The 23,304-nt window shown below is 37.0% G+C and overlaps 1 protein-coding gene across 1 annotated transcript in view; it reads right to left on the reverse strand.

Moving 5' to 3' along the window:
* Positions 1 to 778: 778 nt before the first annotated feature.
* WDR41 (WD repeat domain 41) overlaps positions 779 to 23,304 on the reverse strand; it is a 44,508-nt gene continuing 21,982 nt past the window's right edge. The window contains exons 6-13 of the mRNA XM_036845332.1: positions 21,732 to 21,843; positions 18,662 to 18,724; positions 14,819 to 14,929; positions 8,941 to 9,125; positions 5,911 to 6,032; positions 4,988 to 5,076; positions 3,913 to 4,046; positions 779 to 942 (exon numbers count right to left, since the gene is read on the reverse strand). Of these exons, the coding sequence (XP_036701227.1) occupies positions 790 to 942; positions 3,913 to 4,046; positions 4,988 to 5,076; positions 5,911 to 6,032; positions 8,941 to 9,125; positions 14,819 to 14,929; positions 18,662 to 18,724; positions 21,732 to 21,843 (969 nt within the window). The 3' untranslated portion in view covers positions 779 to 789. The remainder of the gene's footprint in view (positions 943 to 3,912; positions 4,047 to 4,987; positions 5,077 to 5,910; positions 6,033 to 8,940; positions 9,126 to 14,818; positions 14,930 to 18,661; positions 18,725 to 21,731; positions 21,844 to 23,304) is intronic.

Genomic DNA, 23,304 nt, shown 5'->3' on the forward strand with positions numbered 1-23,304 from the left:
TCCTACAGGGAGGCATCAGTTTTCTGGATATCTCAGGGTTTAAATTCAAGATATGCTACATCCTACCTATTTACTCTTCACTGGATTTTTCATTTTTCTCCCAAAATATCGTCTATAATGATCATGTATATTTATTTCCATAAAGTAGGTTCCTTGAATAAATCTTTAAAAGAATGACAGGTATAGTTAAAATATTAACTCTGGAGAACAGTCAGGTATTTCAAAATCCAAAAAGGCTAAATGAAAGAAATTACATGTAATATTTTAAAAATCTAATCCCTGGTGATGAATAAAAATTTAGTTAGAGGCAATATAATTACATTAAAGAGAGTGAGAGGCTCCAAGTACTCTTCTCCTCATTAAACATAAGCTCATATAATTTCTGGTGTAGAATTTTTTTCAGAGCATAAAAAATTTATCTCTGTGAGGACACTGTGGTATAATTTAATTCTGCTTCAACAGGTATATGTGATGAACTCTGAAAACTTCACTTTCTGAAAATTCACTGCTGAAATTAGACCCATTCCTTCAATGGTTTCAGGTAACTGCTATGTGAAAAGTCAAATGAAAAACTTGTGCTATATTCTTTGGTGACTGTACTAATACCTGAGAAGCAACTTGTTGCTGGTTTGCAGCCCCAGAAAAAAGAATTCAAACAATTGGAATTTTATGGAGTAACAAGAAAAAAAATATTACAAAATTTAAGTGACTAATATGGTAATGGTTTTCAGAGTATTACCCCTATATTTGCTGGTCAAGGTTCATGCACAGGTGTTCCAATTCCTTAAACTAGACAGCAAGATATAAGTCACCATTCTCCTCTAATTTTTGAAATAACTTTAAGCTGCGCAATCCAGATTCTCGTTCTCCATTTTTCCACAAAATAATGAGATGATCAGCAGAACATGTCACTAGTCCATGATCTTCAAAGTACAGAAACATCTGTAAAAAAAATTTTTAATTACTGATTATAGGAACTTCAAGGAGAAGAGGCTAATACTAACTAGATTAAGACAGGTGCTTGTTAAAATGTGTACCTTGGAGACTTCTTTGGATCTGACTGTAAAACTCTGTATCTTTCATGAGAAATGTTATTTTTAAGTGTGAGTGATAATCACATACAAATGCGAGACCAATATCTAGTATTTTAAATATCAGAACTTTGTAAATACTACTCAACTACAGAACTATAACAGCTATTTTTGTAAAGTACATGAATTCCCAAAGTATCGTCTAAATTTTACCATTATGTAATTCCTCAAGTATTGGTTTTAAGTTTTTTGTCAGGAGAAGTCCCAACAAACCTGCTTTACTTAATCATTTTTACTGGCCTTCTTATTTATGCAAAAATGGCCACCAATAAAATGTCTGAATTCCAAATTCTCCAAGATAAACAATGGCTTTAGCTCTCTAAAACAGAGACATAATCAATCCTTTTAAGCATTTACTGGGTGTCATCTATATGCTTATGGTCCCTACCCTCAAGAAGGTTCTAATTCAGTTGTGAAAACCAAATCATAGTTGAAACAATAAGGGTACCAATTAAAGATGATGTAATCAGGTACTAAATAACATAGTTCAGGCTATGATTTGCCACAGAAATGCAGAAAAAGGAGGCATAGATCAATAATGAATGAAATTGTCAGAGAAAGCTTCAAAAACATAAAACTCTCCAAATAAAAGGAAGGTCATGCCCAGTTAAGGAACAGGCTGGAAGGTAAGAACAGGAAAATGGAATGTTGATGAGAAGGCAGCATGCATCCTATGGAGTAGAGAGCTGGTATTAGAGAGGAGATAAATGAAACTATGAAAAAAATGAGCTCTTTGAGGGAAAGACTGAAATAAAGGAGAGAAATAGGAAAATAGGATGCGAGTTTTCTAAGAAATAACTCATACATTTCTGAAGATAGCGGGAGAAGGGCTCAGCTGATGATGTAAGAGTAAGGGGTGGAGACGTAGCAGAGCAAAATTTCTCAGGAGATGGAAAAGTTAGAATTCAATAAATACAGGTAGATAGGACTAGGCTTAGAGACTAAGGATCAAAAGAAAAAAGGAACAAGAAAATTCAAGCAAGAGCCAAGATTTTCTCAGTGAAGCCAGAGATACTTTTAAAAAGTAATTAAATGTCAACACTTCCACTCAGGAAAATTTCTAAGAAACAAACACTTCCATACAATGACAAATGTGCCACACCATTTAAAAACCTTTAATAGGTTCCTACTATTTAAAACAGAGTCCAGGGACTTCCCTGGTGGTGCAGTGGTTAAGAATCCACCTGCCAATGCAGGGGAAACAGGTTCAAGCCCTGGTCCGAGAAGATACCACATGCCGTGGAGCAACTAAGCCCGTGAGCCACAACTACTGAAGCCAGTGCGCCTAGAGCCCGTACTCCACAATGAGAAGCTACCACAATGAGAAGCCCGCGCACCGCAACGAAGAGTAGCCCCCACTCGCCGCAACTAGGGAAAGCCCGTGCGCAAAGACCCAACACAGCCAAAATAAATAAACTTTTTATTTATGTATGTATGTATGTATGAATTTTTTTAAAAAGTCCAAACTCCTTAGCCTTACATTCAGTAATCTGACCCCAAACTACTTTCCCAGCTTTATCTCCTACTGTGTCCATTCATTGGAACACAGTCCTCCAGCCTAGCCAACCTGCTCCTTGCCACCAAGTAGATTCTATCTTTGCCCTCCTGTCTACGACATTCCATCTGCACAACTCCCAAAGTTAAAAAACAAAATGAAAACAACTGGGCTACCTGGTAGAGGAAGGCAAAAATGAGTAAGACATGAGTACCCAAAATCAGGGAGCTTATGGTCATAAGACTATCTTAATCCTACCTACGTATCAAGGTTCAGCTCATATTCAGGACCATAATATTTTTATATTATATCTCTTTGTAAACTCCAGTGTCTAGTATAGTGCCTGAAATACAGGAAATGCTAATAACAAGTTTTGTGCTGTTGCTTCTAAGCATAAATGCACTTCCAAATGAAAAACAATTTGTTCCTCCCTGGCTATGAAACAGGGAAGAACAACTTAAGAAACTCATGGGACTTCCCTGGTGATCCAGTGGTTAAGACTCCATGCTCCCAATGCAGGGGGCCTGCAGCACATGGGAACTAGATCCTGCATACTAAAACTAGGAGCCCGTATGCCACAACAAAGATTCCCGAATGCCGCAACTAAGACCAGCACAGAGGGAGGGGGGAAGGAAGGGAGGGAGCAGGGGAGGAATAAAAAAAAAATTCATTACTTAGGGCTCTATTTATACTGTTACCAGTTCCAATCATCTCTTTACCTCGACTGGTCTTATTCCTTCTTCATTACAGGCAATAATGCCTATAGTAAATATTAAAGTATTTGAATATATTTATAACAAGTTAGAACTTTATGCATCCTATCCTATAATTCTCAACTATTATTTTCATATATGCACAATGACAATCAAGACACTGGGTTTTACTAAAGCTAACAAATTATTATCCTCCAAAGGAAGGTAAAACAGTACTCTGTTCATAAATTTGATAAAGTTCCCTGGAATTAGATTCTATAAGGCTTTACCTCTACATACATAAGCACAACCCTCCATGTACCCTCTATTTACTACTGTTATATATTCAACATTATTCACACCGTCCTTATTGTCAGCTATCTACCTACATCTCATAAGTAATAGTAATTAAGCCATTTTTTAGAAGCAAGACATTCCTTCTTCAAATCATTTCTCTGTAAAGGGAGATCCTAATGGCACATACTATGTAACCTATCCCATTCCATGTTTAGATTCCACAAAAACCTACAGATAAGAGAAAGTTTAGGTCTTTACGAGACCAAATGAAAGAAGAGCAGTGAGATGCAAAAAGCAGGAATTCCCTGGACATTTATATGACTATTAAAAATAATACCTCCACAGATGATGAGTGTCCAATTAAATCTCCAATAAGCTCTAGTGAACATGAAGTGCCATTTTCTTGTTGTTTTTTAACAGGGTGGCTGGCTTGTTTATTTACTCTTCCAAATCCCCACATGTTAAAAAAACCTAGAAAAACACAGCCATTTCAGTCATTTTCAAAATTACTGTGCTCTTTTCTTATAATAATAATGTAAGATCAGAAAAACAAAACTTAAATGCAAAAGTGTTCCCCACTTATTTTAGTCAAGGGCTAAGTGAGTGGATGGTACCAGGTACTATGCTAGGGTTTTTTAAATATGTTACTTCGTTTCCTCTTAGCTACCCAGGTTTGTTGCTCATCTCTTTTTATTGTCCCTACTCATGCACTGGTGAAGGTGTGTTAACGTGAGGAAAAGGCAATGGGAATCAAAGAGGAGAGAAATGAAAGGCCTGAATGGCAATGAGGCGGGGGTGGGGGTGGGAGGTCACAACTCAGATTTATCGATAAAGGGTAGACAAAAAGCAACATAGGGATGTCCCAGAGCAATGCCCTATGACTTCAAATAACCAGAAGAAATTCCAGGGGTACCAGCATCTGATTTCTTATGCAAAGGTTGCTAACTAACAGGGATTTTGTTTTTCAAATCAATGCCTGAAAATCAAAGAGTTCATGAGATTATGATATAAATACAAAAATGGTTATAAATAAATTGAGTTCAATGTTAATGATAATGCTTTAAGGCTGAAAGAGCTTTGACACCTGATGATACAAATTCTGTCTGTATACCAGACATAATTACAGACAATATAAATGAGTAAATAGTTCATTAGGCCATCTGGTCAGTCAGATTACCAGGAATAACAGTTTTCCCTCAAAACAAAAAAATCCTAGTTGAATTGAAATAAACAGGTAGTTCTACAGTAAAGCAATATTTAAATGTGAATCCTAGATCCCAATTACCAAATGCTTCATGTAAACATCTGATGCTTATTTGGAGCACACTCTATATTATTTTGTGGTTACATACCTCTGTCTTGCATATGAGAAAAAAAAAAGCAAGACTACCTTTTTGAGAAAAGATACTCACCTGTTGGTACAGGTTCAGCTGCAAGCTGCTGTTTTTCTCGTAACTCCCAAATGCGTACACTGCCATCTTCTGAGCATGAGATTAACTGCCTGTCAGAAGAGAAAATCAGTGATAAAAAGAGCACCATGGAAGGCCAATGCTAAATTTGCAGTGAGAGAAATCAGTGGAGCCCTCAACTGCTTTTATTCAGCTCTTGGCAGGAGCCAATAAAAATCACAATTTATCAATATGGCTTTACAATGCAAAGTAAAAGCACTCCTCAAGAAAGGCACACATTATACTGTTACATTGGTTCAAATGTTATAAATATGTATCATTTCCATTTTTAAAAATGCATTCAGGAAACAGGTTACGAATTACAGTTTCACAATATTCTGAGAAGTCTCATTCCTTCCTCTCACTGTATCTCTTCTCAGGGCACCTCTCACTCTAAAAGTATCCTGCATAGAAAATAATTCTATTTCCTTCATATAATTCATCCCTAGAAACTCAACAGCCAAATCTACCCTGAGGGGAAAGCCCTCGGTTGGTAGCCTTAGCCCACAAGGAGACTACCATTTAATTGTAGCCGTAATCAAACACCACCACCAAAAAGGTGGGTTTGTGGAAAATATAAAAAGAAAAATTAGTACACAGTCAGTGCCCAAAAGTCTTTTATCTTTTAAAATAAATACCAAATTTTAAATTATCTCTTCTTATAATGAAATTCAATGTAATTCATTTGAACCTTGCTTCTTGTAAATTTCGTAATATATTGCCACAAACTCTTCTGTTAAGACAGCCATGGGGTATTCTCCATTTCCAAAAGAACATAACAGGTCAAGCCACGGAGCCAGGTGACTTTGCCCCTTGAAAAATTACACTGGTGGCCCTCGGAACTATGCATTTCTTTCAGCTGTTACAGAACTGACAGAAACTTGTACCTGTTTGGAAGTTTGGCAACGTGCAGGACATTGGAGTCATGTGCAGTTTTCTGGCACGCAATCACACGCTTCATTTGAAGGTTATACACGTATAAACCCCTTCCAACTGCAACAAATACATTCTGGGGGGGGGAGGGAGGGGGAAGTTCAGAAATGGGCATAAAACTAGTACTTATCACTACCTGGTGTAATAGATTTCCAGCCCTGGTGTGAGATCAGAAAGCCATCGTTACCTTCCCTATTCCTAGCCTTCAGCCCAAATTATTGTACTGCCCTCTGAAATCCAAAAATATCAAAGCACAAAGGAAAGCTCAGCATTTAGAAGGTGGAAGGACACAACTGCTAATACAGAGAAAGCTTTGTATATTATGCCCCACAGCATCGCTTTCTTCCTCATTGAAACGTGACAGCTACAGAAAGGAGCTGTGGCTGACAGATTGGCCTGCAGTGGAGGTGGAGCTGCTGAGGTACAACCTAGGTTTTCATTCACATAATACTATATCCTTGGGAAAACTACTTAGCTTCTTTTGCCTGAAAAATGTGAGTAAAATTACTTGCACTCCACATCTTAAGCGTCACAAGACCTATAAAGGATACAAAAAAGCATATGCTATAGTGGCATATATACAGTGGCTTCACAAAAACATTTTTCCAAATGTAGTATTAGAAACACCTTTTTACTAAAACAGCTTTAATCTTTTGAAAGTACTTTCACCAATATTTACCTTACTTCAACTTCACATCTCATTAATGTAGGAAAAGCTATTTTCCAGAATAACAAGTCAAAATAAAAAAAGATTAATATCACACAAAAATTAAGACGTGAGAGTTTGATATTAGAATCCAGGTCATGTTACTCCAGTCCCTTACTCTTGCCTCATACCATACCACCTAGCTTCCGAAATTATTTTGCAAGTCACTAGACTTCTGGTAGCTCTTGTCTTAGAATCATTCATTCTTACTCCGTAGGTATGCCAGCAGAAAGACCTTTCAAAAATCCTTTTTTTTTTGCCTACCTGTTCTCACCAAAGAATACTTCTCATGCAGCCTCAAAGGCTACAACACCAACTCAGACCTACAGTATCTCGACCAAAACATGCCCCCCAAGGCTTACCAGAGTCTAAATCTGGAATGATCCCCTTGACCCTCAGGATTGGCATTCTGCATGTAGCAATGCAAGCTGAAGATCAGTGCCATGAGCGTTAACGAGAACAGCTAGCCAACTTGCTAAAATCTAGCGCCCTGGGTAACATTCAATGCAGAGAAACCTCAGAAACTAGTTATATGGACCAGGAAATCTGTGCAGAGTTTAAATGATTTATCCAAAGTCACAAAGAAAATTATCCACACAACTAGAGAATTAATAAGCTTTGGGGCAGCTTTTACTCAACAGAATCACTCTATTCAATTACTTGTCATCAACAATGAATGGCTCCCCTGCAGAAAGAAAAAAACTCCTATAAAACAAAGAAAATTAGGGAAAACTGAGTGCTTTATTAATGCTTTATTAAGCATTTATAGCAGTTAATAACACCAATCGAAACTTTTAAGATTAAAGAGAATACAAAATGCAAAACTTTAAACACTTTTACAAAAGTGAGAAAAAGGTATCAAATTAAAAATATATACGGACTTCCCTGGTGGCACAGTGCTTAAGAATCCACCTGCCAATACAGGGGACACAGGTTCGATCCCTGGTCTGGGAAGATCCCACATGCCGCGGAGCAACTAAGCCCGTGCGCCACAACTGCTGAGCCTGCAATCCGGAGCCCGTGAGCCACAACAACTGAGCCCGCGCACCTGGAGCCCGTGCTCGGCAACAAGAGAAGCCACTGCGATGAGAAGCCCACGCACCACAACTGAAGAGTAGCCGCTGCTTGCCGCAACTAGAGAAAAGCCTGCGCGCAGCAAGAAGACCCAACACAGCCAAAAATAAATAATTAATTAATTTTTTTAAAAAGAAAGATAATATATATATATACATATAAAATTTTTAGGGCTACAACTCTTAGAAATAGTTTCCATCTTTTCTGAGACTACTGTCTTTTAGAAATAGTTTCCATCTTTTCTTTATCATATGTATTTACTTTTTTTTTTCAAAATAAAATTGGGATATAAAGAAACTTAATCTTTAGGTATAATAGTGTTCTTTAACCTATTCTTACCCTACTGTTTTAGTTTTGTTTTGTTTTTAAGGTAAGAGAGGTGCAAAGAAAGCCAAAACAAAAACAAAAACAGAAAAACAGACCATGCTCTCCCCATCCAGAACACTATTACTGAATTTTTAAATAAAAATAACAAAACACATACAATTAGAAGATTTAAACAGTACAGGAAGGCACAAAATAAAGTGAGATAAAAGCCTCCTCTAACCCCTCTCCTCAAAGTTTATAACTCAAACATTTCTTGTGATTATATTTAGAAAAGGAACCCCCATTTTAAACATATTTTCTGAGCCCCGGAAGCTAAAAGAAGAGATGTTCAGATCAGAGCCAAGATTCAGAAATCCATTGGTACTAATCTCTTACTGCAAAAAAGGATGTAAAGTGCTTCAAGAGCATCACTGCCAAGGCCTAAAGGATTGAAATCATTAATTCTCACACAATCATCTTGCCCCATGCCTAAAAGAAAGGCATTCCTGAAATTTTTAATTTCCTTTACTGCTCCAGGAAATGCACCAGAATCTTCAAAAGGATTCTTTCTCAAAGTGTTTCTTAGAACAATTTTAAGCATTACCCTCAAATCCTGTGGGAATATTTAATCCAACTCAAAATTTCAATAGGGTTTTTAAATCTGTGGCCATTTAATCACTTCCTTGCCTCAAAGATAAGAGCTAAGATTAAAATTCTTTTTTAAAGCAAGTGATGCAATCTTTGAAAAATATCAAAACATTTTAGAGCACAACATGAACACAGGGAATGATAACTTTCTATATGATCAGGAGATTAAATTTTAAAAATTAGAAACTGGGTTTATTAAAAGAGACAAGATTATAGATATTTTTCTCAATTTTTTTTTTTTTTTTTTTACCTCTTCATCCCATGTGAAATGATGAATAGAAACGTCATTTGGCTTTTGACAGAGTTTTATTTCTTGCTGAGTGTCCAGCTGTGGAGATGGGTCCCAGAAGTTGCGTTCACAGGCCTGCACAGTCCAGTCCAGGATATCCCAGATGATGAGCTCTCCAACATGGGAGCCAGTTACAAAACTCAAATCTAGGCAGAGTTCATATATGTCTCATTATTGACCATTTACCTAGGCTAAACATAAAAATGAATGAACTGCCTCGTAGTATTGCTCTATAAAATCACAATATTTAGAACAGTGAGGTAACTAGACAAGCCAAACAGGAAGATTATCAGAAATAGACTCAAGCTTACTTAGAAATTTAGTATGTGATAATGATTGCATTTCAATTCAGTGAAGAAAGAAATACCTCATGCTGGACTATTTGGTTAAGTATTTGGGGAATAAAAACAAAAGAACGTTACCTTGGATCATACACAGTGAAGAGAAGCTACACTTCTGTTTCTCCTTTACTCCCACACTCACCACATGCCTGACACCAGATGTGTGGGGTTTTCCCACACCAGGCAATTCTGCGACACCAGCTGAGTGTCCCTACAATTCAACTCGACTTTGACACTGTCTACCTAGAAATAGTGTCAGATCCCACAAGTTAAGGACTCAGTCCTGCAAGACTTCTCCCACTTCAGATACTAACTGCAAATCCAGGTTGTTACCTGTGTTTCTGACCAACTGGCTATAATCAAGAGTCCCACATCCCCTCATCAGGTTCAATTAATTTGCTAGAATGGCTCACAGAACTCAGGAAAACAGTTTACTTACTTTATTAAACAAGGATATGATACAGGATACAGATGAACATCCAGATGGAGGAGATGCACAGGGCAAGGTATGTGGGAAGGATCGCAGAGCACGCATGCCCTCTCTGAGCATGCCGCTCTCCCAGCACCTCCACATGTTTGGCAACTCAGAAGCTCTCTGAACCCCATACTGTTGGGATTTTTATGGAAACGTCATCACATAGGCATGATCGATGACTAACTCCACGTCCAGCCCCTCTCCCCTCTCTGGAGAATTGCCGCGGGGGCGGGTGGCCGGTGGCCAAAAATTCTAAGCTTCTAATAATGGCTTGGTCTTTCTGGTGACCAGCCCCCATCCAGGAGCCCATCAAGAAAGAGTAGCCTCATTAGAACAAAAGACACTCCCATCACCCAGGAAATTCCAAGGGATTTAGGAGCTCTGTCAGGAAATATTAGACCAAATATTAGAACAAAAGATGTTCCTTGTGCTCTTATCTCTTGGGCAATTACAAGAGTTTTAAGGAACTCTGTGCCAGGAACTGGGGGCAAAGACCAATATATATTTTTTCTGTTATTTCACATATACCAAAATAAGTTTCAAACAGATTAAAACATTAAAGGTATTTAAAGAACTGAGAAAAATAAAGGTGAATGTTTTATGAATATGGAGTGCTAAAAGGCTTCTCAAGGAGACAGAGTGGAGGCTGGGGAAAGAGATATGAGTAAACACCTGCTTAGCACAAAATCATACTTTTTTTTTTTTAAAGATTTTTTTGCTGTGGACCATTTTTTAACTTTTTATTGAATCCGTTACAAAATTGCTTCTGTTTTATGTTTTGGTTTTTTGGCCTCAAGGAATGTGGGTGGGATCTCATCTCCCCGACCAGGGATCAAACCCACACCCCTTGCACTGGAAGGGGAAGTCTTAACCGCTGGACTGCCAGGGAAGTCCCCAAAAATCATACATTTAAATGACAAAACTCTGGGAAAACTCTGCAATTTAGATGTCGAAATAGGTTGATTATACTTGATACATAAGGACTTCTTAGAAATCACTAAGAACAAGATAAGCACTCCAGCAGAAAAATGGGCAAAGGACCCGAACTGGCAAAACAAGAAATACAAATGGCCAGTAAACATGTGAAAAGACGTTCAATTCCCTAATAATCAAAGACATCTAAAAGCAATGAGATACTATTTACTGACTTGCAAATCGGGAAAGATTATAAAACACGAGAACACCCAATGCCGGCAAAAGCATAAGGAATCAGCACACTCACGTACTATTCATGCCCTAGTATAAACTGGTGTAATCTTTGCAATCCTTGGTAATATACATCAAAACCTTAAAAAATTGTAAACCCATTGATCTAACAATTCCACTTCTAGAAATTTATCCTGAGGAAAGTACATAAAAGACATATGTGACAAGGCTGTTACACATAGTATTAAAATTCTAAAGATATCCTAAAACATCCAACTGGGGATCGAATAAATAAATAACATCCACGAAATGAAATAGTTATGCTGTTATTGAAAACTAAGTTGTAAAATTATGTTATGTTAATACAGAAATATATTCATGACATACTGTTACAAAAAGCACACCATATGTATACACATATACATACATATATACGCCCAGAAAAACACTTAGAAGGATATGAACCTGTACTTAATGCTGTATGGTAGGATGATTTTCCTTTTTACATTTTTATGTTTCTGTTTCCTCATATGTAGTATTTGCACAATAACAAGCTTTTAAAACCTTTAATAAAAATGAAATTAGTGGGCCAACTAAGACAGTTGACAAATTATACATTTAATAGAAAATGTACAACTGCTGAGACTAAAAACTATCTTAAAGAAATGTAATTTATTTTAATTCCTTTATATTTAGGAGGAACAGAACAATGCACTGTGAGTCTAGAAACTCTAGTTTTAATTTTGGCTTTGCCTGTTACTAGCCATGTGGTTGGTCTTCAGAAAGTCATTTAATCATTTTCTATCTTGGATTTCTCAGGCATTAAATGAAGATGATTGTAAAAATCAAATTAAATAATGTGTAGCCATTTAAAAAAGACATCAAATGTTATCTTTGAGTCCCTGGTATTATTTTGAACTGCTGGTATTATTCCATATTAATGGTATTAAAACATCCAGTTACTTGTAATTTAGGAATACATGGATGAGTAATTATGATTTAATTATCCCATTTATCAAATAAACCAGCAGGACAGAAATCTCTAATAACTAGATGAACAATCTCGTAGAAATAAAGAATTACCAGCAATCATACAGGTAAATATTATTTTGTCTTGGTTCCAAGTCCAATTTCTATATAGTTTATTAACAGACTCTATAGAATTCTCTCTGTGAAGAATTAAGTTCATTTCTCACCTGTGGAGAGAAACAGGCTTCTAGTTCTAATAGTGTGAAAGTTAAGACAGTAGTAATCTTTCCATGACCTTCTTTTCCATCCCTTTCCCTCCTCTTTCCAATCTCACTCAAACTACAAAAGAACCAGAGATGTTAACAAGTGAAGATCCTTCTCGATTCCAATTCTGCATACGTCATTATAACAGAGTTAACCTACTGAGACCACACAGCTGCCTGCTCTGATCTCCTCCAAGTGTCTGTAATTCATCTATGTAATAGCAAAGTACTTGAGCCCAGTTAGAATTTTTCACTAAAAATAAAATGCTGGCACTGACCTGAGTCAGTATAGTTTATTGCTATGTAAATTATCCCAAACTAGTCATTCAAAATGTTTCACACCAAACAACCTCAATGTATATTATATATATGGATGGATTTTCATCCTATGCAATTATCAAAAGTCACTTAGTATGAAAATCTCACCTGATACCTGTCTACCCATCCCTCAGAGGTACTAATACTTTGTGACTACCATACCATGCTGTCAGTACAAAACAAGAAAAGGAATAAAATAAAGAAGCAGCACCCAGAGCCTTTTGCCAGAAGAGATAAGCAAGGTTATCTTGTATGTCTGTCTTAGAAAATCATTGCACAGGCATTCAGACCTCACTGGCAAACCTGGTATTCATTATCCACATTTGTAGGAGTTCTCTGTTGTACCATTCTAAGGTTGCCCTAGGGCCACCTCAATGAAAATGCACTTTTCCTGTGAGTTATAAACCCAGTAACTGGCCACATCTTTAATTGGTAATTGGTGGGGATAAAGAAGCAGGGCTGAAAGTGGAACTGGGAATTGTACAACATAATCATTTCAGGATTGCCAAAATCTGCAGCATGGCAGATGTGTCTATATACGAGGTAAGACTGTCACAAATTTTACCAGACTACTTGTCCATATATGATTCTTAAATATGCTTTTGGCTTACTTATATTCTGTAGTATAATTTTATAGTCATGGAATTTATAAAGTAAAAAGCACTAGGGGTTTTCTGTAATTTTTATTAACAATTTTTTTTTTTTTGCTTTAGCTTTCCATTTTCCTTCCCTTAAAAAGTTGGCAAAGAAATACCTGAAGAAAGCTTTCTTGGTTAAACTGTTATAAGCTTCTCTGTACATCACACAGCCAAAGAAGTGCCATGAGGTTAAGGCTACCTCAGGAACATCCCATCACCTTCATTAAGGAAACATTCCAGGTCCTGGTACCAATGCTTCACTGCTAAAATGGGACAACTAGGCATGACCACTGTAATGGCCAAAACACTGCTGTGCCTTTCTCAACAGCTTTAGGGCCTTGGAGCTTCTCTGGCTCAGTGTCAGAGGGACTTCCAAATAAGAACCTGCCTTTTGTGCTGCCATCATGGCTAGAAGAAAAGGAGCCCCCAGAGAAAAATAAAGTGGTGCTCCTAATATTATTATTTCTATTATATAGACAATCTAGTCATCAGAAAGACTTGCAGCTGGGTTGAACAACCAAATGGCTATTGGAGAGGAAAATTTTGGAGCTGGAAGGGACATTCTCACTGATGTATCTGAAAATGTGACTGAACAGCATACAAATGGAGACTACACTTAGTGCTGTCTGTGCCCCTTTCCCTCTGCCTCATGTTTCTACAAAGTATTGCTCAAAAACAGCCAACCCAGATCTCAGGTCAGGAGGTGCAGTCCAGCCCCCTTACAACATCATATTCATGGCATCCTTACAGAACCCTCTTATAGTGTCCTCCAGACTATCAAACTGAAGCCACCCAGGAGTCTTCCCATCTGACCTCAGAACACAGATCACCCAGGAAAGCTCTGATGATATAAGGTGTCACTTTGTTTGAAAGTGAAGTAGCTAAATCCCAGGATTTGTGGTTTGTGATCCTATCCTGTCATCTGATGTCAGGTTCAGCTCACAGGAGATAACTCATTAAAATCATTATAAAGCCAAATAGAAAGTCTGGCAGGACTTCCCTGGCAGTCCAGCAGTTAGGACTGTGTGCTTCCACTGCAGGGGGGGTGGTTCAATCCCTGGTCGGGGAACTAAGATCCCACGTGCCATGTGGCCAAAAAGTAAAAAAAAAAAAAAAGAAAGAAAGAAAGAAAGAAAGTCTGGCAAACCAACGCACACAACCATGAGGAAGGGCAGATATGACCCATTTTCTGCAGACCTTTAGTTTGGTGTTATTCTCTGACTCTTCAATCATAATTACAACTGGCTTGAATCCAGCTCATTCTACTGTAAGTAGAGTGCTATATAATTTGTACTGTGTGATCTTCAAAAGAGAAACTAGCCAGGACCATTTGCCAAAAAAGCCAAAATGCTACCAAGCATTAGTACTGATAGCCTACAACAATCATCCCACAGCTACCAAGCAGCACCTGAGGTAAGTATGCTCTCTCCTCCGTCATCCCTTTTCTCTGCCCAACTCTATTCCTCCCCTTGTGCCTAAATCTAAGACCTAACAATCTATGAAACTTGATGAATTCCACTGGTTTAAACCTCAGAAAATAAAAGACTGCCAATCCCTACTAATTAATAGCATTATTTTCATCATGGTAATTCTAGAATCCTAGAACAAAACAAGACTAAAGTTCAAAACAGGTTAAAAAGTTAAAAAATTTTTACATAATATCAACATTTACACAATGAGCTTACTTACCATTGACATTAACCAGTGAGAGAATATTATCCTGGTGATCAAGAAGGCGCTTAACTTGAAGAATATCCCATCCTAGTGATCCCTCTGTGGGTGCTACCAGCCTGAAAATTACTAAATGAAAAGACAGATATAATTTTATTAAAATGGTCAAAGATTAAAGTTATATTTCTGCTCAAAAAGCTAGCATTTCATTGAGAAATATCTAAAATACTGAAAAACCCATCTCCAAAGACAGCCTTGTTCATACTACTTTAAAATATTTCTTTCAAATGCTTGAGATGTTTGAAATGATCTACTAAAATCCCAAGTGAGTGTGTCCTCAGAGCTCTGTCCCTTTATTAAAACTCTTCTAAACCCACTACCAACCATGAATGAAGCCTCTGAACAAAAAACTACAAAGTACAAAAGATAATGTGAAACTGCTCAGTGAGTCCATAAATATAGTCTCTATAGACAAGTATTCACAAGGGTCACATATGTAATAACTTCGAGGAAATAAAACAAATATGAATTAGATCAGAAGATAAAAGAGAAGCAATAATCAATTCTAAAAAAGGATTAATAGAAAAATCCTGGACTTCTGAACCAGGATGAGTACTCAGAGCTGATAGCCTTGCTTAGCTATTGATAATAAAAGCCTCAAAGTCACTGTAGCTAGTGCACACAGAAATTCTATTTCCTGTTGAGAGGAACCCTCACATTAGAAAAAGAGAAATTGGTATGGAACATTTAAAACCAAGTACAGGGCTTCCCCGGTGGCGCAGTGGTTGAGAATCTGCCTGACAATGCAGGGGACACGAGTTCGAGCCCTGGTCTGGGAAGATCCCACATGCCGCGGAGCAACTAGGCCCGTGAGCCACAATTACTGAGCCTGCGCGTCTGGAGCCTGTGCTCCGCAACAAGAGAGGCCGCGACAGTGAGAGGCCCGCGCACCGCGACGAAGAGTGGCCCCCGCTTGCTGCAACTAGAGAAAGCCCTCGCACAGAAACGAAGACCCAGCACAGGCATAAATTTAAAAAAAAAAAAAAAAAAGACAAAAATGTAGTTCCCAGAGGCTCTCATTAAAAAAAAAAAAAAAAAAAAAATTAAAAAAAAAAAAAAACCAAGTACATGGGCACAAGCTTAGTCTTAAGAAAAGATAGTACATTTAAAGGAATAAAACTTATTTTTATAAGGAGAAATGGCACGACATATTTATTTTATAAGACTGAGTAAAATGCAGAACCTCGTTTTTAAGAATATTTGTATTTTTTATAAATTATTTTCTGAATAAAACCAACTTTCATTTCTTCCTTTTTTTTAGCTAATATTCTAACTTCCGTTGAGGCATTAGTGTTGCTTTTATTACTATTTCAATGAATTCACTAATTCATTCAATAAAAATCTCTTATTTTAGAAATTAGCCAGATGGAAGAGGACAATAAGTAGGAGGACAAGTCCAATAAAGGGTGACAACAGAAATGAAGGCATAGAGGTTGGGGAATCCCAGGCAATTCAGTGTTAACAAGCAAGTGATACAGGACTCAAAGGAAGCAGAGGGGAGATATGGAGGGCATGATTGATATGATATGTTGAAAAATCTGGACTTGTAGGCTACTGGTGTCCTTACATTGGTCCCTAGGGCAAAGATTTCTTTCATCTGCAGCAAAAATGAGAAAAAATAAGGACTACATAAGTTTTTTTTATAAAACTAAATGTATTCAATTTAAAGTCCTATTCTTTTTTTCTGAGATCATGTTCTTCATATTTTGTTGTTTAAAACTTATTTTTATAAAATCAGGGTGGTAAATGGTAGTTTGTTTGGTTTCTGGTTTGAGATTTTTAATGTTTTCACTAAACAAAATAAAAACTGGCAACTCTGTTGATCTCCGCAAGTTTGACCTTTTGTACTAATCAGAAATTTGAGAGTCCAGAAACAACTGATGTAGGCAATCGGAAGCCACTGAAGCTTTGAAGCTTGCGTTATTTTTTTAAATTAATTTTTATTGGAGTATAGTTGTTTTAAAATGTTGTTTTAGTTTCTGCTACACAGCAAAGTGAAACAACTATACGTATACATATATCCCCTCTTTTTTGGATTTCCTTCCCATTTAGGTCACCACAGAGCACTGAGCAGAGTTCCCTGTGCTACACAGTAGGTTCTCATTAGTTATCTACTTTATACATAGCATCAATAGTGTATATATTTCAATCCCAATCTCCCAATTCATCCCCCACCCGCTGCCCCGTATCCATACATCCATTCTCTACCTCTGTGTCTCTATTCCTGCTTTGCAAATAAGTGCATCTGTATCGTTTTGAAGCCTGCATTTTAGATAGATCCCTCTAGCATCTACTGGAAAATGTATCCGGGAAGCACTAAACTAGAGGAGAAGGCATTTGAGAAGCAGTAAGGTAGAGGAAGGAAGACAAGTTAGGGGACTATCACAACAGAGCAGGCAAAAGAGGAGATGAGTACCTGAATAGAGCAACAGTACTGAGATGGAAAGAAGTGGATCAAAATATTTACAGCAGCCATCCTCAAAGTATGGTCCCAGACCAGCAACCTCAGCACTACCAGAGAACCTGTTAGAATGCAGAAGCTCAGGCCCCACTCCAGAATTAGTGAATTAGAAACTGAGAGTAAGGCCCAGTAATCTGTGTTTTTAACAAGTCCTTCAGAGTCATTCTCAGCACACTAAAATGTAAGAACCACTGAGTTAGAGTAAAACCAGCAAAACACAAGTGATTGACACAAGAGGAAAAAGGCAGGGAAAAATCCAGACTTCTTTCCACGTCAATAAAGAACATTGGGAAAACTGAATTTCTGCAAGGAAGGAAAAGAAAAAAACTAAACACAAAATTATACCTTTAGAAACTACTTTATGAAAAGAAAGAATAAGCACAGGGTCTAGAAAATTACTTCTCAGACATGATTACACACAGAAAGTTCAGCTGAAGAAAGAGAAACGTGACTGCAAAGCAAGCAGTGCAGCCTGCAGACAGCAGTTTATAAATGGTGAACAATTAGCTCATGGCTCACTGGCATCTGCAAACATGCCAACTGATGGTCATAGCAAATCTCAAGGCTGGTCTCTAGAAGCAGCAGCACAAGTAACAGCAAATGCCCTCTGGGCTACATTACAAAAACTCTTCAAGAAAAAAGCAGCTTTTAAGAAGTGTGCTTACTCTATCACTTCTCAGCACCCAAATTTCATCCATAAGGTAATGAACATAAAAGTTTTTTTTTTTACTGCAGGCTCCTGGCAGTAAATGAGTTAGCCAACAGTCAACAGCTAAGAAAGTGTCCTTCAAACTGCATGTTTATAATCAGTTAATACATTTACAAAATTCCTGTTGCTATCCCTCCTTCTGCTATCCCACTACTCTGAGGGAAATGGCATAAACTCCCCCCCAAGAAAATGGGCCCCATTCTGGCTTCCTGAGGCAAAACCTCCACAGTTCCTATCTTAGTGAACTCCCAAAATAATCCTCCTCCAACACTCCCAACTCAAGCTTTTAGTTTCCAGAATGTTGGTAGTTGTTTTATGTGGCTAAAGTTTTTGCTAAGTAAGTGTATGAGTGTGGATCAGTAACAGAGAGGACTGTGGAATGTAAATGGCCTTCTCTAGCATCAGAGGAGTGGGGTTACCTTGGCACTTGGCTATGCTAGACCAAGTGTGGTACAAAAACTGACCTAACATCTTGAAAATGTCTTGGGCTCCACATCACTTCGACAATCCCAGGAGGCCAAGACTGGGGCGGGAAAGATGTCCCTTGAATTAGTCTTTCTGAAATGTGTATACAAGGCTAGTTTAACATTTTTAAAAAGAAGAAATAAAAGAAAAAAAGAGTCATACTCACTCAGTTCTTTGCCAACTGCTGCCACAACACAGTTCTTAGGTATTTCAATCAAAGCACTGATCCCTTCACAAAAACATATAAAACGAAGGTTAAATTATTTTCTTCATGGATTACATCAAAAACAAAAACATTCTCAGATTTATGTTGGTCATTCCTATAAAGGGGATGGTAACTATAAAGCACACACAATTTGCTACATCACACTTCTGTGCTTGCTTACATACGGAAAATGATTTTGTGAAAAGTAGGTGAGACCTCTGGAAGACATTATTGATTTATTAAGGGTAGGAAATGCTCTTTGAATATTTTTACTATTGTGGTGAACTTATTTACCAGGGACCCCTTAAGATAATCATCATCACCATTTACAAGATGGCTAGCTCAAATGAGATATAAAATTGGCATGTTCCTCAAAGTAAATTTAAGAAGCCTGGGTGGGCTCCCTGGCAATAAATGAGTGAGCCAACAGTCAACAGCTAGGAAAGTGGCCTTCAAATAATATGTTTATAGTCAATCAACACATTTACAAAACTCCTTGAATTACTAGAATAATCAGATTCAACATTCCATCACATTTCATTTATTAAGCATACAGTTCTAAGTATCTTTTTATAGCTGAATCATGAAATGATTTTAGGGTAACCATAACTTCTATAAGATACGTTACAATTATTACTTCTGTCAGCAAAAATTAAAGAATTCATGTATTAGATTTAGAACCACCACATGTGTTGGCAAAAAACCCTGTTTATTAAAGTTAACTTCTCCATTATAAAATATATATAATTTTATATATATGTAATTTATAACATATACACAAATTTGGAAAGTATTCTACTCATTTACTTTACCTTCCCACTTGGGGAGTATTTCTGGCCAAAATCTTTTCTCCACATACTGTTTTAACAGTATGTTTCTATTTTCCCATGTTCAAGACAGGGAGATGATGGTGGTGGAGGAGAAAGGGGAGGAGGAGTGGTACGAGAAGTAGAAGAGATAGGAGAGCAGGGGAAGGGGTAGCAGGGGAGAATTCCAGATGCAGAAAACAGCTTGTTTAAAAAAATGTTTATTAAATTGTTTATGAAATAAAAATACTGGAAACTCATTAATCCAGAAGTAGCAACTTAATACACAGAATCACAGAACATATTGCTGGAAAGGGCATGCATGTCCTGTTTTCTAGTCCAAGGCTCCTTCCATTGCATCAGACTGACTTAAGATTATCTTTGCTTATTTCTAGATATGTAATAACTGTTCTAAAAGCCCTGTCAGTCCATAAATCAAGAAAGGCTTATTGAAAGGAGCTTCGTAAGATAAGGGTCTAAGAGTACTGCTAAATCCAAATCATGAAAAGCTCACCAATGGCAACCTAAGGCCTTTTCAAAGCTTTCTAACTGATTTCCTCAAAGATTTCTGCTATCTCTTGAAACACTGATAAACAGGGCAATACTGTGACTACTTAATGTACAGTACTCAAAGATAACTCGTAACAGGAAGGGGGATTACAGTGATAGGTGGTTGTTTCCATTAACATACAAAAGGTGTTTTTAGCCCTGATTTCAATATTTCACAACATAATTACTAATAATTCATGAAATAAAAATTCACAGATACCCACAGGCTAGTATAAGAAATAGGAAGGAAAATGTATATGTAAATAAAGAGATATAACTCATGATAGTAAACATGAAAACACACTCTAGATTCAAACAAGATTACTAGTGATTGAACATTGAATTGAGAAGTTAAACTGTAAATCCTAGTAAGGTATGGATTTAGTTTTGCTAAGACATCATATTATTTTTCTGGTATTTTATAATACCCATGTGGAGATAAACTAGTTCCAGTAATGAAGTGTAAATGCAACTCACAGGGCTCCTAATACCCTTAAGACGACAACAACATGCTTTAATAACACGGGCATACCTTGGAGATATTTCAGGTTCGGTTCCTGACCACCAAAATCAAGCAATTGTCACAATAAAGCAAGTCACACAAATTTTTTGGTTTCCCAGTGCATATAAAAGTTATGTTTACACTATACTGTCATCTATTAAATGTGCAATAGTATTATGTCTAGAAGACAACGTACATATTAGTACCTTAATTTAAAAATACTTCATTGCTAAAAAATACTAACCACCATCTGAGCCTTCAGCCAATCATAATCTTTTTGCTGGTGGAGGGTTTGAAATATTGCAAGAATTACCAAAATGTGACAGAAACACAAAGTGAAAAATGCTGTTGGAAAAATGGTGCCAATAGACTTGCATGACTCAGAGCTGTCACAAACATTCAATTTGTAAAAAATGCAGTATCTACAAAGCCCAATAAAGCAAAGTGCAATAAAACAGGGTATGCCTGTATTCTTTCTAGAATGTCCATGGGTTCATTTCACTACTTTTAGAAACAAAAATAGTTAATAGTGTATCACATGACTTCAAGGTTACTGTCATTTAAATTTACTCATTTATACTTAAATATTTTTACTCTGAATAAATTTTTATTTTTATTTTTTAAGTTCCTTGATATCAATATAAGTCAAAACTGATTTTTTTTCTATTAAAACCAAAAGTATATGTCAACAGAATTCTGAGAAAATAGAATTTTGTTAGTAAGTTTGCACATGAGTGAAATTTCTCTAGTAAAACCAACTGTAAAATGAGGTCATCCTTAGGAATCTATTCCAAGTCTGATGACCCTACAAATAAAGAAGAAAATGCTATTGTAAAGTCATAAAGATCTGCTTCCAGGGGTCAACATGCTCATCAAACTCAGTTTAAGACATGGCCCAGAAGCATATATGAAAAGGTTTTTCTTGATCACTTTTGAGAAATTCTGTTAGAAAGGAAGGGGAAGCCAAAGGAAGGGGGATCTTTTCCTTCCAACTTGAGATGGAAATATATTTTACACAACTCTTAACCTGAATTGGAGAAATACGGCTACATCTTATATTCAGAATTAAAAAGAAAATCTATATTTCCTTTGTATTCATGCAACGTCTCTTTGAAGATTCACTGTGTCTTTTTAGAGTCTATCATGGTTCACAATTACCTTGATTTGTTTTTACCTGTATCAGAAAGGTGACTAGTCTTACACAGGAGATCTAATTTTCGGTTCCACACACAGAGGTCATTCCCACCAGAAAGCCAAACATCTAGTCTCTGAAGAAGAGCTAAACACTGCAAAATTCATGTGAAATAGTTATCAGTTTAGAAATTCAAGCATTCATCAGTGGTTTTAAAATATGTCAAGTTGATACCCCTTCCCTTCAAGAGGTGGAGCTTGATTCTCTTCCCCTTGAATGTGGGCTCTGCTAAGTCACTAGCTTCCAATGAACAGAATGTGGCAGAAGGAATGGTGTGTGACTTAAAGGACTAAGTCACAAAAGACATGGTGGCTACCTCCTTGCTCTCTCACATCACTCACTCTACAGTGAAAACACACAAGCAGCCGCATGGAGAAAGATCCGTCTTTTTTTTTTTTTTAATTGTGGCTGACATCTTTTATTTACCCTCAAGGAAGTGAGGCCTCTGGACAACAACCAACACTAACTCACCAAGCATCTGACCCCCTAACACCTCCAACCCCAGTCACCTGAAGGTGACAGCAACCTCAGGAGAGACACTGAGACAGAACCATCCAGCTAAACTGCTCTCTATTCCTGACCACCACCACTGAGATATTGTTTTAAACAACTAAGTTTTGAGGTAATTTGTTACTCAGTAACAGACAACTAATACACAAGCTTAACGTAAACTGCTTTTTAAATAAAACTGAAAATATGACCTTAGTTTTTATGTATCTTTCAAATTAATACCCCCTAATTCTTGACTCAGGAAATTGTTTCAAGGTTGGTAGAAGTCCTTTACCTTTAATAGTACTTTAAAGTCCACAACTTTAATAGTTCTCTCCCCACCCATTAACTCTGAGTGAACACAAGGGCAAGAGAGAATATGTAAAAAAAAAAAAAAAGAAAGAAAAAAAACAGGAAAAGGTTCTGGTAGTCTTCCCTGGGCTGAGGATGGCGTTGCTTTTTAAACTGCTGGAATAAAAAGGGTTGAAAATAATCAGTGCAGTTTGTACTTCAAGAGGTCCTACTGTGTCTAATCTCTGATTTTTTAATCTCGGTACTATATTCCTTTTTATTGCCAAATAATATTCCACTGTATGGTTATACACATTTTATCCATTCATCAGTTCATTGACATTTAAGTTGTTTCCACCATTAGGCTAGTATGAGTAATGTTGTTATGAACATTCATGTACATGTTTTTGTGTGGACATTTTTATTTCTCTTGCGAATACCTAGGAGTGAGATTGCTGGGTCAAATGATAACTCTATTTAACATTTTGATGAACTATCAAACTATTTACCAAGGTGGCTGTACCATTTTACAGTCCCTCCAACAATGTAAGAGGGTTCTAATTTCTCCACATCTTTACCAATATTTGTTATTATCTGTCTTTTAGATATTAGCCATCTAGTGCATGTGAAATAGTGTCACATTATGTTTTGAACTGCATTTCTCTAATGACTAATATGTTGAGCTTCTTTTCATGTGCTTATTGGCCACTTGCTCACCTTCTTCAGAGAAATGTCTTTCAAATTCTTTGTTTTTAATTGGGTTGTCTTTTTTATT

The sequence above is a fragment of the Balaenoptera musculus genome, chromosome 3 (assembly GCF_009873245.2).
Source record: "Balaenoptera musculus isolate JJ_BM4_2016_0621 chromosome 3, mBalMus1.pri.v3, whole genome shotgun sequence".
Classification (NCBI taxonomy): Eukaryota; Metazoa; Chordata; class Mammalia; order Artiodactyla; family Balaenopteridae; genus Balaenoptera; species Balaenoptera musculus.